We start from the raw sequence: 16,788 nt of genomic DNA on the forward strand, positions 1-16,788 counted from the left end.
AAGATATTTTGAAGAACGTGCGTAGGTCCAGCTGATGGACCTCATTGACTTTCACTGTATTTTTGTTTAAATGCAAAAAATAAATAACTAAAATTAAATTAAATAAATAAAAAAATAAAAATAAAGAAACACAGTTGTTCTGTTCTCACATTACATGCAATCAAATTATTAGAGTTTCTTAAAGAGTTTATATACACATCAAAATCTTTCTTGAAAACAAAAAAAGGAAGGAGTTTTCTTTGAAAATTTACATTTATGAATGTAAAATTTGGCTAGAAATATCAATAAATTAATAATACATTTAAAGTGAGAAGGTTCGAGATTCAAGGAGTAACCCAAAAAAAAAAAACACTTTTGGGGGGTTATAGAAGTTTGGACATAAATAGCCTATTTTTGTATTTTTATTTTTTTAGAAAATTGGAAAAGTCAACCCAGAACACTTTACAATAAGCACAAAATAAATGATTGATTGTTTCTTCAGACTGAAGACAAAAGGAGCAATTGGGGAAATACTATTATTAAATTTAGCAAGTTTATAATTTATCCGGTAGAAATTATGGATCATTTTAATAGAGACTTCAACAACTTTATAAGAAGAATTTTTGTTGAAGAAGCCAAAAATCTTCCCATTCTATATCACTAAAAAGGCTATGTTATTCCAAAAACTCTTGAAAAGACTTTGGTCAACAAATAAGTTAGTGTTATCAAAAACATGAGAGTCTGAAGAACCTTTAGGGCCAGACTTTACTAAAGGTAGCCTATAGTGTAAAGGATTTCTGTGTGGAATGTCAATCATCTGTGGGATCACGTGTGCTGTTTTTAATGGAACTCTTGTGAGCTCTCGCAGTCACGTGCTCGTCACGGCTGCAGGAAGTTCCCGCAGCACTGAAAGCTCTCTGCTAGCTGACTAGCTGTCAAACACTGAGTCCTGGCGGATATCAGCTCAAAACAGCGGACAGTAAACCCCGAAATAAACCTCAGCATCGCGCAGGATAATGGGATGAAATACATTTGGAATCTGAGCATCGAGGATCTGTGTTTTAGCAAGATTAAAGGGCAAAATATGAAAGCTATATACTAGCCAACTGCTCATGACACATTAACAACACAGCAAAACACAAGAGCCTCAGTGTTTCCTCACTTATTTTTGGACTCAAGAAGGATGGAGTGGGACAATTCTGGGACATTTGACGAGAGTCGAGCTGGTTAACAAAGACGTCAACGATCTTTATAACTGTTGTGTAGTGGTGGGTTTGTTTTTATTCTGTTTGTTTACAGTTGTTCTGTCAGGATAGTTCTGCCAGCAGATTGTACTGTGGTTTTGTTTCCTATCTTAGCATTTTGGGTTATTTATTTAAGTGTGTTTGGTCGTACATAAGAGCTCCAGTATGCATGACGCATACGAGCCAGTTCCTATCCTGGAGAAATTACCCCTCCAGATTGACTGTCTGGCGACCTGGGGTGAGTTCTGCTTCCCTTTCCTTCAACTCTCATGTACATTTTTAACACTCATGTGGAGCATCACTGCTAACACCTTTTCATTCGTTGATAATGACTGTATCTCAAAAACCTCGTGAGTTGCAAACGTACTGTAGCATTCTCGGAATGAGTTGTTGTGCGAATTTCCAAAAAGCTTTTCTCTTTGCTGTGTGTCAAAATCTGTTTAGCTGGCTACATACTATGTATGGGCGTCTAGTGAGTATTTCTACCTAGACAGATTTTATTGAGCAATATGGATCGAATAGTTGAATATTTGTTGATCAAATTACCTTTCTCTGGTTATGTATCACAACCTGATGAGCTGAGCTGCTTATCAAAAAAAAAAAGAAGCTGGTCAGCTGACTTAGAAACAGGCCTGTGATGTCCAAAACAACTGTCTAGTTAGACAGAAACACCTGGTTTTGAGTCATAGCTGGAGAAAAGACAACTATTCTGAAGAACAAGAGTTATTTTATTAGTTAGGCAGCTTACAAGGTGTTGAACATGTAGTATTATTGTACATGTTTAGATTAGATTCAATCAAGCAAGTATAAGGGAAATGAAAGCTCAGTAAAGTACAGTTAAACCAAGTGTTAATTCCACATATGTGAGATTTATGAGGTTGGTTTGTACAGGTACATATTGAGGGTGTGTGATTATTAGAGCCATCTAAAGGACTCTTGGGTCAATTCATCTCAAGTTGTCCAGAGTAAAAGTGAAACTTTGAACAATCATTGCATGACATTTAAAGGTGCTAAATATTTCTGTATGTTCACATATATGTACCTTGAAATGTGCTCTAGAGATCAGTTTTTGTCCCAAGACACACTCACACTAATTAAACTAGATAAAAAAGTTAGTCAAGACAAACTTTAGGTTGGCTTGAGAAAGCCTAGCCTGGAAGTTTAAAGCAGTTGTAAAAACCCGAAGTTTGAACATTTAGATAGATTAGACAGATGTTGATAACATGTTTCTAGCATGATTAGCATGTTTTTAGCATGATTAGCCTGTTACTAGCGTATTGTTGGCATGATTAGCAAGTTACTAGCATGTCGCTAGCATGTTTGAAGCATAATTAACATGTTACTAGCATGTTGCTAGCAAGATTAGCATGTTGCTAGCATGACTAGCAAGTGACTAGCATATCACTAGCATGATTAACAAGTTACTAACGTTGCTAGCATGATTAGCAAGTTACTAGCATTTTGCTAGCATGATTAGCAAGTGACTAGAATGTCATTAGCATGATTAGCAAGTTGCTAGCATTTTTGCTAGCATGATTAGCAAGTGACTAGCATGTCATTAGCATGATTAGCAAGTTGCTAGCATGTTGCTAGCATGATTAGCATGCTGCTAGCATGATTAGCTAGTGACTAGCATGTCGTTAACATGATTGGCAAGTTACTAGCATGTTGCTAGCATGTTTCTAGCATGATTAGCATGCTACTAGCATGTTGTTAGCATGATTAGCAGGTGACTAGCATGTCGCTAGCATGATTAGCAAGTTACTAGCATGTATCTAGCATGATTAGCATTGACGACCCCTTAGATGTTTGCTAGCATGATTAGCAAGTAGCTAGCATGTTGCTAGCATGCTTCTAGCATGATTACCATGTTACTAGCATGTTGTTAGTATGTTTCTAGCATGATTAACGCTAGGATATATCGCTAAGAAAGATAGATAGATCTATATAAAAAGAATGCACGTCACACCTCCAAGTGCGTCCCAAATCGCGTACTTATGCACTATTCTGTGACGTTTTGTAGTATAAATAGTGTGATAGTGCGTTCACTGAAAATTCCAAAAAGAAAAAGTGCACTTTGAACACCCGGATGATGCACTTAACCGAAAAAACGAAGTGTGGAATGTTGGACACTTCATGCACTCAACTGTCGCAGCTTTAATTACGTAACGAAGGGGGAGAGGCTATCAGACTCCGATTATAAATGACACAATAACCTTATATAATTCATACACTACATGATTGAGTACATAGTGCATAAGTACATAGTGTATAAGTACATAGTGTATAAGTGCGTCATTTGGGACGCAGCTAGTAGCTCGTACATCATGCGCAGATCGCGCGTTAAATTAAATGTTCCCTCCTGGTGGAATAACCTGCCAAACTCAATCCAAGTCCTTAGCCATCTTCAAGAATCGGCTAAAACACATCTGTTCCATCTTTATTTGACCCTCTAACTCTAGCACCCTCTATTCTAATTTTATTCTAAAAAAAAAAAACTTGTCCCTTTTAGACTTGCACTCTATTCATTTGCTGCTTGTTTTCTTTATAAAAAAAAAAACTAACACTTGCTTTCTAATCTTTTTCTATTCTATCTGTTTTCTTTTTATTTATTATATTATTAAAAAAAAAAACTTGCTACGTGTACTGCGTTAAGCTAACTGAGACTTGTTATAGCACTTGCATATCATTGCTCTTTTGTTGGTTTTGATTGCTTCCATTGTCCTCATTTGTAAGTCGCTTTGGATAAAAGCGTCTGCTAAATGACTAAATGTAAATGTAGATAGATAGATAGATAGATAGATTGATTCAGTTGGCTTCAGTTTTTTTTTTTTACTTAATAAATACATGAATAAAATGACAGTGATTTTGCAAAACCAATACATTGAGGTAAAAAATAAATTGATAGATAAATAAAAGTGGTCAAGCAATTTTAGAATTTTTGGACCACTAGAGCTGACCCTCTTAATTTAGTTTGTACTACTATGAACTCATTTTTAAAACGCTGCCATGTGTCACTGATGTGTGATAATCATACTGTGTTTGCAGATGATTGGCTCCTTGTGGGTACCAAACCAGGCCATCTCCTTCTGTACAGGATCAAGAAAGATGCAGGTGCATAGTTTTTGTTTGCACCTGTGCTTATAGCTTCAGTCATTTGTGGAGTTTATTTTTAAGCTGAAATGACAATGCCTTTTAATAATAATAATACAATTTATTTACAGGTACAAACAGGTTTGAAGTTACATTAGAGAAATCCAATAAGAACTTCTCAAAGAAGATTCAGCAGGTATGCACAGATAGAGAAGTCCATCCAATTAAAGGATTAGTTCAGCCAAATTTTGTCATTATTTACACGCCATTATGTTGTTCTATTATGTCATCCATGAATAATACTTAATGTTATGCCTGTTTCCCACACAGAGCTATCATATGATTTCAAAAGACTATTGACTATGGTGTTCTTTGGTCCTTTTTTGAGTTTGAGTTTATGGGCAAACTGCATGAAGGTCCTTCAAAAATATTATTATAATTATAATTTTTTTATTTATTTACATACGTCATGAGGGTGGAATAATAATGACAGGATGACTGTGGTGAACTATCTTTAAAGGAACAAGTGTTGATTGCTGCTTCTAATATTGGTTTTTCTATTTCCTCTCAGCTTTTTGTGGTGTCACAGTACAAGATTTTGATTAGTTTGTTGGGTAAGTATGTTTTCCAGATTTGTTTAGTCAATGACTACTCAGATCCTTCAGTTTACATGTGCACCAATAATGTGATTATTTCCAATAATGAAAAGGAATGAATCCCAGTGAAATGTTTGCATGACACAAACAAACCTCCCGTTTACATGTGATTTTCATTATTCTGATTATTCGCTAAGAAGTGTGGTTATTTTTACCGCCATTGTTCACATACCCCGATGCACAGCACAAATGATGAACTCGCATGCAGTAGGTGTGTTACTGGCCACTGTTTTAATCTACTTTAATCAAATGCAAAACACATTTCTTTAGGGGCATTGATGAACATTGAAGTGTGATAGCAATGCTGCTGTAATTGGGTTTGCCTATACTGACCATCGCATTATTTTCTGAATGAAGATTCAGCAGAGACTGGTGGCAGCATGTTTTATTGACAAAGTTCAGCAATTTGGAGTGGAGGGAAACTTCATTCAAGCACAAACGCATGCACACTTTAGTCAGAGTGGTATAGATGTGATTAGAGGTGTTTACATGCCTGTTTATTGCGATTAAAATTGGCATATGCTGCATAATTTACTCCGATTATGAGCTCAACGCATGAATTTGATCAAAGTATTGTCTTTACATGAGGTAATTGTTAATCGCGATATAATCACATTATGAGGGTGCATGTAAAAGTAGTCATTGTCATATCGCTTCGTTTGTGGTTTGCATTTGAGGAACTTGTATCCTAGATCAAATTGATGTGGTGTAAGTGTAAAGCATCTTAAGGAACTGTGTAGTTTCAGTGTCAGCAGTATCATTGCCTTCTTTTGTTTCAGAAAATAACATCCACGTTCACGACCTGCTCACGTTCCAGCAGATAACTGTTGTGTCCAAAGCCAGAGGAGCCACACTGTTTGCCTGTGACCTGCAGGTAGGTTAAAGAATCACTATGGCAAGTGATTGCAGTTGTTCGTTAATGCTTTGACCTAGCGATCACATCTGACTTCTTATTAAAATTTTTGTCTCTCTCTCTCTCTCTCTCTTTCTTCAGCAGTCTAGCTCAGGTGAGGCCAGACTGCGCATGTGTGTTGCAGTCAAGAGGAAAATTCTGCTGTATTACTGGAAGGACAGAGAATTCCATGAATTACAGGTCTTGAGGCTTGGAAACACAGAAATGAAAGATTGCTGGTAAGCCATAATGTTAGCCTAAATCATGTTTGGTCACTATTGCAGGGGGATTTCGCCGCTCCAGACATTCCCAAGTCCATGGCTTGGTGTGAGAACTCCATATGTGTGGGTTTCAAACGAGACTACTATCTGATCCGGGTATGTCAAAAAAATGTAGTTCTGCTTATGAATGTGTAGTTTGCCGTTTTGCCAGAAGAATGTCTATGTTAGCTAGCATCAATACAACAGCGGACAGTATATATCAGGTGGACAGTGAACAGACCGTGGCATTGCCATCTGAGGCCGAGACCAGATTTTCTCTCAAATTCTGCAGCTAACTGTATCACAATATGGATGTTCATACACATATGTTTTTTTGGGGTCAGTCATGTGACTTTTCTCTTTAGATGGACGGACGTGGCTCAGTCAAAGAACTGTTCCCCACAGGGAAACAGCTGGAACCATTGGTGGCCCCGTTGGCTGATGGGAAGGTCGCAGTGGGTCAGGATGACCTCACGGTTGTTTTGAACGAAGAAGGCGTCTGCACTCAGAAATGTGCCCTTAACTGGACGGACATTCCTGTTGCAATGGGTATGTGTGATGTCAGTCTTAACAAACATGTTTCTCAGGTACTCATTAGCAACTTACCAAACACGTTTGATCACGAGTTCAGTCACTGTTAAAACAATGTGAACGACTTATCAGATCATCAAGGATACTGGTGGCCAGTTACCATCTTGAAAATAAACATGGCTATTTTTAGTTTGTAATTCACATTTGTGTTATAATAAATAAATAAATCAATAAGCCCCAAGAAGCCGTGGTTTACAGTGAATTTATAAAAGCTAAGGGCGTTGTTAGGCACGACGCGAAGCTTTTATAAAATGGTTATTCCATACACGTAGTAAGGTTTCACAAAATAAAACGGAGCAAATAAAGTGTAATGATATTAATAAAAACAGTATTCCTCCACCAAACAATGTAGTGATTCGAAAACAGTAAAACTCAACTGTTTAACTCTAGAGGAGTTGGAAAATGAGCCTATTTTCAAAAATAGTGGAGTGTTCCTTTAACTTTTGGCAACCTAATCAAATAATCAGTAAAAAAAATAAAAATATTCAAAATCTCATCTAATTTTACTTTCACTGTCATATACAATCGGATATCCACAAGCTTACGGTACATAGCACAACAAAAACAAATTGAAAACACACCTAACATAATGTAATTTCTTTCACCTGATAAACTGTTAATAATAATAATAATAATAATAGCAGCAATACTCAAATAATTGAACGTCATTACTTTTTAATAACTGAAAAAATAAATATTTGGTATCAAAATTAATTTGGAGAATTGTGAAATTTCTCTGGTATCTAACGTTTTGGTATCTAACAGCCTCGTTTCCAGCAAAAATAACCATGTCGTGATATACATTGTTATCATGATGTAAAGTTACTTGTGTGTAATAAACAGCAATATTTACCTACATATATTTTCATTAAAACATTCTGAAAACTTCCACAAACCTTTTCTGAGTGATTATACAAACAAATCGAGTCATTACAATGAATTCGAACTGAGTCATGGAAATGAATGAATGCAAGAGCTGTTCTGTGTCTGCAGAACTCAGGAGAAAAACCTACCGATTTCCACAGACTAAGAACACCCAACATGCAAAATTAATCAAATCCTCTGCTCTTTGCATGGCTGCTTTTTAAATGTTTCCTCTCATTTATTGAACTTTCAGCTAGCAATTAGAGAGTATGGTACTATCTAACACATTTTACCATTCTTAAATCCATTCTACTGATTTCGGAGTCTATTTTCACATGTCTGTTGATTAGAGCACCAGCCACCGTACATCATCGCAGTGCTGCCACGCTATGTGGAGATCCGCACGCTTGAGCCCAGACTGCTGGTGCAGAGCGTAGAACTGCAGAGACCGCGCTTCATCACCTCCGCTGGGTGAGACCTGTCTATTGAAGCGATTTCATTAGTCATGTTTTCCTGTTTTTTCTGACATTTGTTTAAAACTAGTAATGTCCTATTTGTCGATCAATCTGTTTTTTTTCATGGGTTGGTCAAAAAGTCTGAATTAGTTCCCGCTTGTGTTCACTGAAGCAGATATTTACCTATAATCCACTGAAACACCTGCAGAATGCAGATGCATCCTATTTGAGAAGATGATGTTTATTAAAGTTATTTGCTCATCATCTTGACAGTTTCATGACATTTGCTCATACCTCAACTTTAGTTATTTTTGCTCTAATGTTTAAGGCATGTTTTCCTTAAATTGCTGTGAAAGGTGATCTGACTCTGTTCTTTCTTTCCCTCTGTAATTTCACAGATCAAATGTTGTGTATGTCGCTAGCAATCACTTTGTTTGGCGTCTGGTGCCCATCTCTATAGCCAGCCAGATACGACAGCTGCTACAGGACAAACAGTTTGAACTGGCACTTCAGCTAGCGGTGAGAAACTTTTTCACATCCAGTACATACTAAATGCAAAGTACACAGTGTTATCATATGCTGAGCTTGTTTTTGTCTCGTCTTTCCTCAGAAAATGAAGGATGATTCAGATGCAGATAAGAGACAACAGATCCATCACATTCAGAACCTGTTTGCCTTCAACTTGTTCTGTCAGAAACGCTTTGACGACTCCATGCAGGTGTTTGCAAAGTTAGGCACAGGTGAGTTCATACAGCAGTGATGATGCACCACAAGTACGGAAAGACGGACGTGTCCGGTGTGTGATGCATTGCACACATTTTTTTTTAATAAAAATAAAGACATAAATGCATATAAAATTTCAGTACGTTTGGATTACACAGCTTTAACATAAAATGTAAGATTTCTGTAATATAAACCTTTAAAATATTCTGTTTTACATCAATAAATCCAATTTATTTCAATCTCATGCATTTAAAAAAAATTAGGTATTGCTTGTTCCACAGCTAGCCACATTTTAAACATGCTCATACTATTTAACTAAATTAATTCTAAGCAATTTGAATAAATGCATTTTGAAAATATGATTAAATAAAATCAAATAGATTTATGTAGCTAATAATAAACTGTCAAGATTTTTGAGTGCAAAAATCTTACCTTTTTCTTTATGTATGATTGACAAATATGCATCACATGTTTTATTTAAATAGCTTATTATTTTATGTTAAAACTGTGCAAATGGATGGGATGTGCAATTAAAATACTTCAGTCTTAAATTAAGGCCTTTTTGGGAGGGGGTGTTGAGTAACTTGCCAAATAAGTAATTGATTTGAGTTGTATTTTTTCATTGATTAACACAAGTATTTGAGAGAAACTTTCTGGTGGGCAACCAACTGGTTTAAATACCAACCAATCAGACTGGCGTTTTGGAAAGTTCTTTTCATTTTTGTGTGCACTATAGATCAGATGGTCTGTGGTCTTGTTGTCTGGGGCTGAGTTGCTTAATTTAGTCCACTAGAGAGTGCCATTGGACCAGGAAAGAAAGATGAATGCACAATAGAGTTCTGCAGTGATGAGGTATTTTTGTAGGCCAACCCTGGTTCCTTCAACAAAAACCCTATAGGATTTTTTTTGCATTGGCTTCTAAATTGAGTTTGTGTCGTGACCAATAAAAATGTATGATTCTTACATGTGATAATCTTCACAAATGAACACAACTTTTGTGAATTTAGAAGCCTAAATACAATCTCCAAAAGTAAAAAGCCAAACAGGCTATACATGACTTTAGCATCACCACCAATAAGCTTCCAAACTTTATTTAAAAAACCATCTTCACTGAAAGTTGGAGTTAGAATAGTAAGGCATTATAAACACAATGAGACTGTGATTAGTGAGTAGATGAGTTTATCTGTTCCACAACCTCTATAGTCCCATTTTTCAAGTAAAACATTTAAAAAAAAAAAAAACAATCGCAACTTGGTATAACTGATATATTTTATATGGTAGAAAAATGTGAAAGTATCCTGAGCTTGTTCACCACATACCTGATTTCAGACATTTAACCAAAAACCCAGTCAAAAAACCCCATTGACTTTAGGATTTGCTCTTCTCTTATATAGATCCCACTCATGTTATTGGACTGTATCCAGACCTGCTCCCCTCTGACTACTGCAAACAGCTGCACTACCCCAACCCTCTGCCTGTGATGTCTGGAGCCGAGCTGGAGAAAGCCCACCTGGCCCTCATAGACTACCTGACACAGGTATTCACGATTCATCAATTTCATACGGAGTGTTTTTAAACTTCTTTTCATCTTGTTACAGTCTTCTCTGCATCTTTTGTGATAGAAACGCAGTCATTTAGTGAAGCAGCTGAATGACTCGGACCCCTTCACCACCTCCCCTCTCATGGAGGGGACCCCCACCATCAAGAGCCGCAAGAAACTCCTTCAGATCATCGACACCACTCTGCTGAAATGTTACCTCCACGTAAGGCCTTCCGATTGTTCTCAGTAGCTCTGTTCTGCAAAGTGCAGACAGCATGTTAACTGAAATGGAGCCTTGATTAACAGCCATTGTTGATTGAAACTGAAATTGAAAATACAGTGAAGACCGATGATAGCAGATCACTATAGCCAGTTTATCTCGATTTTAAGAATGTTTTTTTTTTAATCCACAGACCAATGTAGCCTTAGTGTCGCCTCTCCTGCGGCTGGAGAACAACCACTGTCACATAGAGGAGAGCGAGTATGTGCTGAAGAAAGCCCACAAATACAGCGAACTCATCATCCTCTATGAGAAAAAAGGCCTTCATCAGAAAGGTGTGCTCAATCTTCTCAGCTTCCGCTTACTGAGAAGAAAGTAGATTGTCATATGAATGTTTATGTGACCTCCAGTAATCTCCATTAGGAGTGTAATCTCTGTGGGTGTCCTCAAGCATCTGGATATGATTTGGAGGGCTCAGAACCGCTCTTGTTTACAGAGATGCTCTAATCATGTCCTGGGCTGTTTTGTTGATGTCATGCCTTACAGAAGAGATGATGAGGAGCAGGCCATGTGGATCCACACTGCCTAAAAAACTCTCACTGCAGCCAAACAAACTTATTTATATAAACATCACTTTCATGAATATACACAGATTTCTGTTTGTATGCCAGCATTGACAGTAGACTTACAGAAGTGTGATTGTCCAGCTCTGCAGGTTCTGCTGGATCAGTCCACCAAAGCCAACTCTCCTCTGAAGGGGCATGAGAGGACTGTACAGTATCTTCAGAGACTGGGTAAGACGACCACACTCATTTACTGCACATATACTACTTAGTTAACAAACAAGTTAAGTGCTGTAGTTAGGATTGTGCACATTGAAGCTTAGTATTTACTTAGCTATCCTTAGAGTGTTTGGATGCCCTCTTTTGCCTGAAGGTCGAGAAGTGAGCCAGAATCTTAATGTTCGCAGTCCCACATGACCACCGCAGCTGCAAAATTTCAGTGGATTTTTTGGAGATTCCCACCTAGAGCTGCTTGATTATACCAAATAAAACCAAAATCAGCTTAGTGGCAAATTGGCAAAATATGGCTTAGTGCAATTATTAAATAGTTGTTTTAGAGTGAAGCGTGGCACTGTGTTCATTTACACGTGAGCAGATCTTTATGTGCTGCTGTGTCTCAACAAATGCTGCTCCACATGAGCTCATCTTTGCATCAGTTGCTATCAGTTCGGGTCGCATTAAAGTAAATTTGTGAATGCAACATGCACCAACCATCTTCTCATACTTGTAAAGAAAAACACTGATGAACAAAAGAAAAGCTTTAAAGGCTCCCTGCAGTTTTCCATCAACATAAAAGTTGGATGGTTTAAAAATATAGAAATCAAAAATCAGTAATTTTTTGTAAAATTGAGTTTTGTCATTTCACTTTTGTAATGTAAAATGTAATAATAATAATGGTATTATTTTTTCTTAAATCTAATTAAAATCTAATTTCAATAAGAGTGTAGCACTCTCATCTCCATTTAACACTTTTGAACGTTAAAATCCATTTCCCACAAATACAGTATAGAAACCAGCCGACTGATTCTGTGTGTTAGTAACACTGGGATGATTGATAAGTAATATTCGTTCTTTCAGACTAGATCAACAATATGATGTGTTTCAGGTGTGGAGAACCTGGGCATCATATTTGAGTTTTCGCCGTGGGTTCTGAAGATTTGTCCAGAGGATGGACTAAAGGTGAGATAAACATGATCTGGTTGTATTTATATGTGGGTCAAAGACGTTAAGATGTCTGCATCAAAAGAAATTTACAAAAGTGATTTTATGTCCATAGAAAGCACATTAAATGCAAGTAAAGTGTCTACATTTAAGGTTTCAAATAAGTTTTTGAAGAATAAAATGTCAAAATTTGGTTGAAATAATAATGTTCCATTGTCATTCAGTGTAACACTTAAAATATATAAAAGAATAAGTGAGCATATTAAATTTTATTGGGTTTTAAATGAGTAAAAAATTCTTACTGACAAATGGGCAAAACCTAGGATAGTGGCAAAATGTACAAAAATGTAAAATAACAACTAATTAGTATTTGGGGTGAAAGTAATTAGTTTTTTTAATATGTCATATATTGATTTTTGTTGTAAATATGCCTGACAAGATTGTTACACTGAATGACATTTTAGTGGGTGTCTTCTGTAAATCAGGGGGAAATGTATGATATTTATTTTTTGCTCAGAAAAACAAAAACAAAAATACAATTACATGAAACGGAAAACTTTAAAAAAAAAATTTTTTTTTTTTTGAAAAACAACAATTTAAAGCAGTATTGTTTTTATGCTTGAGCCCTTTTTCGTCTTTGACCCATGTACTCTGTGGTCATTTTGAAACGCTTGAGTTTGATGAATTTTTTTCTACTTTCAGATCTTCACTGAGGACCTGACGGAGGTGGAGACTCTGCCCAGGGATAAGGTGTTGAACTTCCTGAAGGAGGGCTTCCAGGAGCTGGCCATCCCGTACCTGGAGCACATCATTCACCTGTGGGACGAGACACGGCCCGAGTTCCACAATGTTCTGATCCAGCTCTACCTGGAGAAGGTGCAAGGCCTCATGAAAGTGTACCTCAACTCACTGCCTGAAGGTCAGACACGCAGCTGTCACTCACTCACACTGTTTTATGAGAGCTGATCGAGCGGTTCTGCTGGAAACAATAGCACAATATGTACTGAAGTAATAGAAGTGAAATTCAGTCTGTCTGCAGCAGCTGAAACTATACAAAAATAATGACCACTGCAGCATAATCTCTGGTGACTGCTGTTGACTAAATTTGAGATAAAGTTCGTGTCTTTTTTAGGATGATATTTGGTACAATAATTTTTCATTCTCAGATAGAAGTGCTTCATATTGTGTAGTTATTAAGAAACATGCAAATTATAAAATAATAAAAGTAATTTTTCGCATTAGGTAATTTATATGCTGTGACATCACTTCATAGTAGTATGGAGTGAAAAAAACATGAGCTACAGTGGAAACCCAAGATCTCCAAAAAACACTTATATATTCAATAATTCAAAGAAGCATAATTGTATGCGTCATGTGCTTTGACGGATTGATTGTGCTGTTTTTAAAGTACTTGGCATGTGTTTTTCCCCAGCACGTCATTTTTTATGGTTATATTCTCATTAGTAAATGTTATGTATTTATGTGAATGTTTTGATTTTTCATAAAAAGCAAGCTAGTTGACGTTAACTGCAGAGACACCATTGTACATTTTGATTGGCTTTATTTTATTGTGTTTCTACTTTGTAACTAGTAGAAAATGTATAACACAGCTCTTGCCATCAAAATATCTTCTACCTACCCACTTATATTCAGAATAAAATTTTCATAAAATAACTATTTATTATCATACTTTAATTAAGCCACCAAAACATTCATTTAATTCTTAAGGAAAGTAAACAAATAATATTTTCTGAGAGTTTGTGGTACTTATAGCAGTGCTCTTCACTAGTACTATACGTTTTGAATAAACCCTTTATTAGCAACACGATTGTTTTTTCTGATGGAAATTACGGCACATCTGAAAGAGAGTCATAATTTGTGTAAAAATTGAGTGGGTGTGGGCTAGACAGGATTTTACAAAAAGAAGGAATAGAATAATGATAACAAAAAAATTGTGACGCGGAGTATCCATAAACATGTCTAAAACGAAGACTTGCCGTCTAGATGAATTAAAGGCCAAGTGCGCTGTGTTGACTGTGTCTAGGTGTTCCAGCTGTAGCTGCAGGAAAGGAGGCGGGAGAGCTGGGAGAGTACAGGAACAAGCTTCTGTCGTTTCTGGAAGTGTCCAGCAGCTATGAGCCAGAGCGACTCGTCAGTGATTTCCCATTTGATGGTGAGTGTACAGGTCAGAGGCATACAATAGAAAATCTAGAAATAAAACTGGATGACAAAAGCTGTTCTTGTGTTGCTTCCTCCCTTTCCTCTCTCTGGTTCTCTCAGGTCTGTTGGAGGAGAGGGCTCTTCTCCTGGGTCGTATGGGGAAACATGAGCAGGCTCTTTTCATCTACGTTCACATTCTCAAAGACACGCGTATGGCTGAAGAGTGAGTACCGCTCTGCACTGACCCCTAGCACTCTTCTGCATCACAAATACAACATGAAATTAAAATGGAAAATTAGCCTGTGTTTTACTCACCCTCGAGGCATCCTAGGTGTATATGACTTTGACGAATCCAATCGGAGTTATATTAAAAATTGTCCTGCCACTTCTAAGCTCTATCATTGTAGTGGACGGGTGTTTCTGTTCAACAGTCCGAAACACGTTAAATAAAGTGCGTGCATCCATAATAAACATGCCTCACACGGCTCCGGGGCATGAATATAGGCATCCTGTAGCGAATCCATGCGTTTTTGTCAGAAAAATATCCATATTTCAAACGTAATAAACACTTCTCTCTCACTTCATCTATCTGTGGTACACGGAAGCCGTTCTGGCGGATGACGTAAGACCTCGGTGTTGCGTGATTAGTGACGAACGCGGAGAGAGAACAAAACAAAACGCCGGTCACGAATTAGAAGTACAAACTGAGGATTTGTAAAGAAAAATGTAGGAGGATTTCGATATAAGCCAAGAGGAGACTGGTTTTCCTTTGCTAAAGTAAGGAAACTTTGCTTCCTTTGCTCCTGTAAACAAACTCGAGAGACTAGCATATCTCAGAGGAGCGCGCGTGACGAACAAAAACGCATGGATTCGCTACAGGAGGCCTTTATTCGCCCCCCAGAGCCGTGTGAGGCACATTTTATTATGGGTGCGCGCACTTTATTTGACGTCTTGTAGACTGTTCAACAGAAACACTCACCCACTGCAATGATAGAGCTTGGAATAGCCAGGACAATTTTTAATATAACTCCGACTGGATTCGTCTGAAAGAAGAAAGTCATATACACCTAGGATGCCTCGAGGGTGAGTAAAACACAAGCTCATTTTAATTTTTGGGTGAACTAACCCTTTAATACACATTCCTGTCCTTATTCATCAGTGCACATTATTCAGAAAGAAAAATGCTTGTCTTTTGTAATCTACTATAAAAGTTGCTGCACTATTGTGTATGTTAACCAATAGCTTTTAACTTTACCATCAGCCTCCATGGTTCTGTCAAAAAGCTTCTTCAAAAGTCCTCCTCTGCAATCCACTGCAAACTCTCATTCAAGTCTTTTTAAATTAATTCCACCTACCAATTCCCCCAAAAATAAGTTTATTTTTCTTGTTGAATATTTCATGTTGACAGTTCCATGAAAGGGAAGCTGACTTTAAACACCATCACTTATACACTTTGGCCTTTTCTCCTGTAGTGTTAAGACTGTGTTCTGATCTTCCTCAGGTACTGCCATGGTCATTATGATCCATCAACAAATGGCAATAAAGATGTGAGTGCTGCTCAGTGACTTTTCACCAGTCTCATTTGAATTGTTTTGACGGTCACATTGCAACTGTACAGTGTGAGTTGTTGTATAGTCACTGCAGTCCGGCTTGTACTATATCTTTTACAATGCAACAGTCCCGCAAGGATTTAGTGGGACTTGTTCTGCTTTTCTGAAAATACAGAATAATAGCATCAGTGCAGTATATACAGTATTTATTGACACTGATTATATGCTTTACATTTTAAATGTTGTAAATTATGATTTCACCTTTTTTACAGTTGAACAGTTACATCATTGTCTGTTGTTTATATATATATATATAGAGAGAGAATTATCAGTGATTGCATTCTCTCAAAATATAAAAAAAAATCAATTTAAACTGTATTTATTTAAATGTAATCTACTAGTGAAATTATACATTATAAGGACTAGCAAATATTTGCCCCAATATGTAGTATTATAGTTGTTATATTTAGTAGTTTAATACTATCATTAAGCCACTAGAAACGTTGATTTCATCCCACACACTTAACCTGTAAATTAAAAAGGCGTCTCTCTTGTGTTGTTTGGAAGCGAACAGGTTGGAAAGGCAACAGACAACAAGTGTAGGTCATGAATGAATGATATTAAATATCATTATAAAAAATATTATATTATTAAAGGGGTCATAGGATGTTGCTAAAAAGAACATTATTTAGTGTATTTGGTGTAATGAAATGTGTTTATGTGGTTTAAGGTTCAAAAAACACATTATTTTCCACATACTGTACATTATTGTTTCTCCTCTATGCCCCGCCTTTCTGAAACGTGTCGATTTTTACAAAGCTCATCGGTCTGAAAAGC

The 16,788-nt window shown here is 36.8% G+C and overlaps 1 protein-coding gene across 3 annotated transcripts in view; it reads left to right on the forward strand.

Annotated features, from left to right (window-relative positions):
- The first annotated feature begins 865 nt into the window (after window positions 1–865).
- Window positions 866–16,788, forward strand: part of LOC107707670 (vam6/Vps39-like protein) — a 22,408-nt gene continuing 6,485 nt past the window's right edge. Inside the window, exons 1-21 of one of the 3 annotated variants that reach the window (XM_016511749.1) lie at window positions 866–1,112; window positions 1,358–1,461; window positions 4,272–4,337; window positions 4,448–4,512; window positions 4,888–4,930; window positions 5,752–5,846; window positions 5,967–6,065; window positions 6,149–6,241; window positions 6,490–6,673; window positions 7,930–8,050; window positions 8,433–8,553; window positions 8,645–8,774; window positions 10,152–10,294; window positions 10,380–10,520; window positions 10,711–10,852; window positions 11,225–11,311; window positions 12,186–12,259; window positions 12,944–13,160; window positions 14,286–14,414; window positions 14,522–14,624; window positions 15,903–15,948. In XM_016511749.1, coding sequence (XP_016367235.1) covers window positions 1,389–1,461; window positions 4,272–4,337; window positions 4,448–4,512; window positions 4,888–4,930; window positions 5,752–5,846; window positions 5,967–6,065; window positions 6,149–6,241; window positions 6,490–6,673; window positions 7,930–8,050; window positions 8,433–8,553; window positions 8,645–8,774; window positions 10,152–10,294; window positions 10,380–10,520; window positions 10,711–10,852; window positions 11,225–11,311; window positions 12,186–12,259; window positions 12,944–13,160; window positions 14,286–14,414; window positions 14,522–14,624; window positions 15,903–15,948 — 2,172 coding nt within the window. In that variant the 5' untranslated portion in view covers window positions 866–1,112; window positions 1,358–1,388. Of the gene's footprint in view, window positions 1,113–1,272; window positions 1,462–4,271; window positions 4,338–4,447; window positions 4,513–4,887; window positions 4,931–5,751; window positions 5,847–5,966; window positions 6,066–6,148; window positions 6,242–6,489; window positions 6,674–7,929; window positions 8,051–8,432; window positions 8,554–8,644; window positions 8,775–10,151; window positions 10,295–10,379; window positions 10,521–10,710; window positions 10,853–11,224; window positions 11,312–12,185; window positions 12,260–12,943; window positions 13,161–14,285; window positions 14,415–14,521; window positions 14,625–15,902; window positions 15,949–16,788 lie in introns of those variants that run through there. The other 2 variants (XM_016511752.1, XM_016511750.1) reach the window with 2 other exon arrangements.

Source organism: Sinocyclocheilus rhinocerous, unplaced genomic scaffold (assembly GCF_001515625.1).
Source record: "Sinocyclocheilus rhinocerous isolate Xijiao unplaced genomic scaffold, SAMN03320098_v1.1 scaffold955, whole genome shotgun sequence".
Classification (NCBI taxonomy): Eukaryota; Metazoa; Chordata; class Actinopteri; order Cypriniformes; family Cyprinidae; genus Sinocyclocheilus; species Sinocyclocheilus rhinocerous.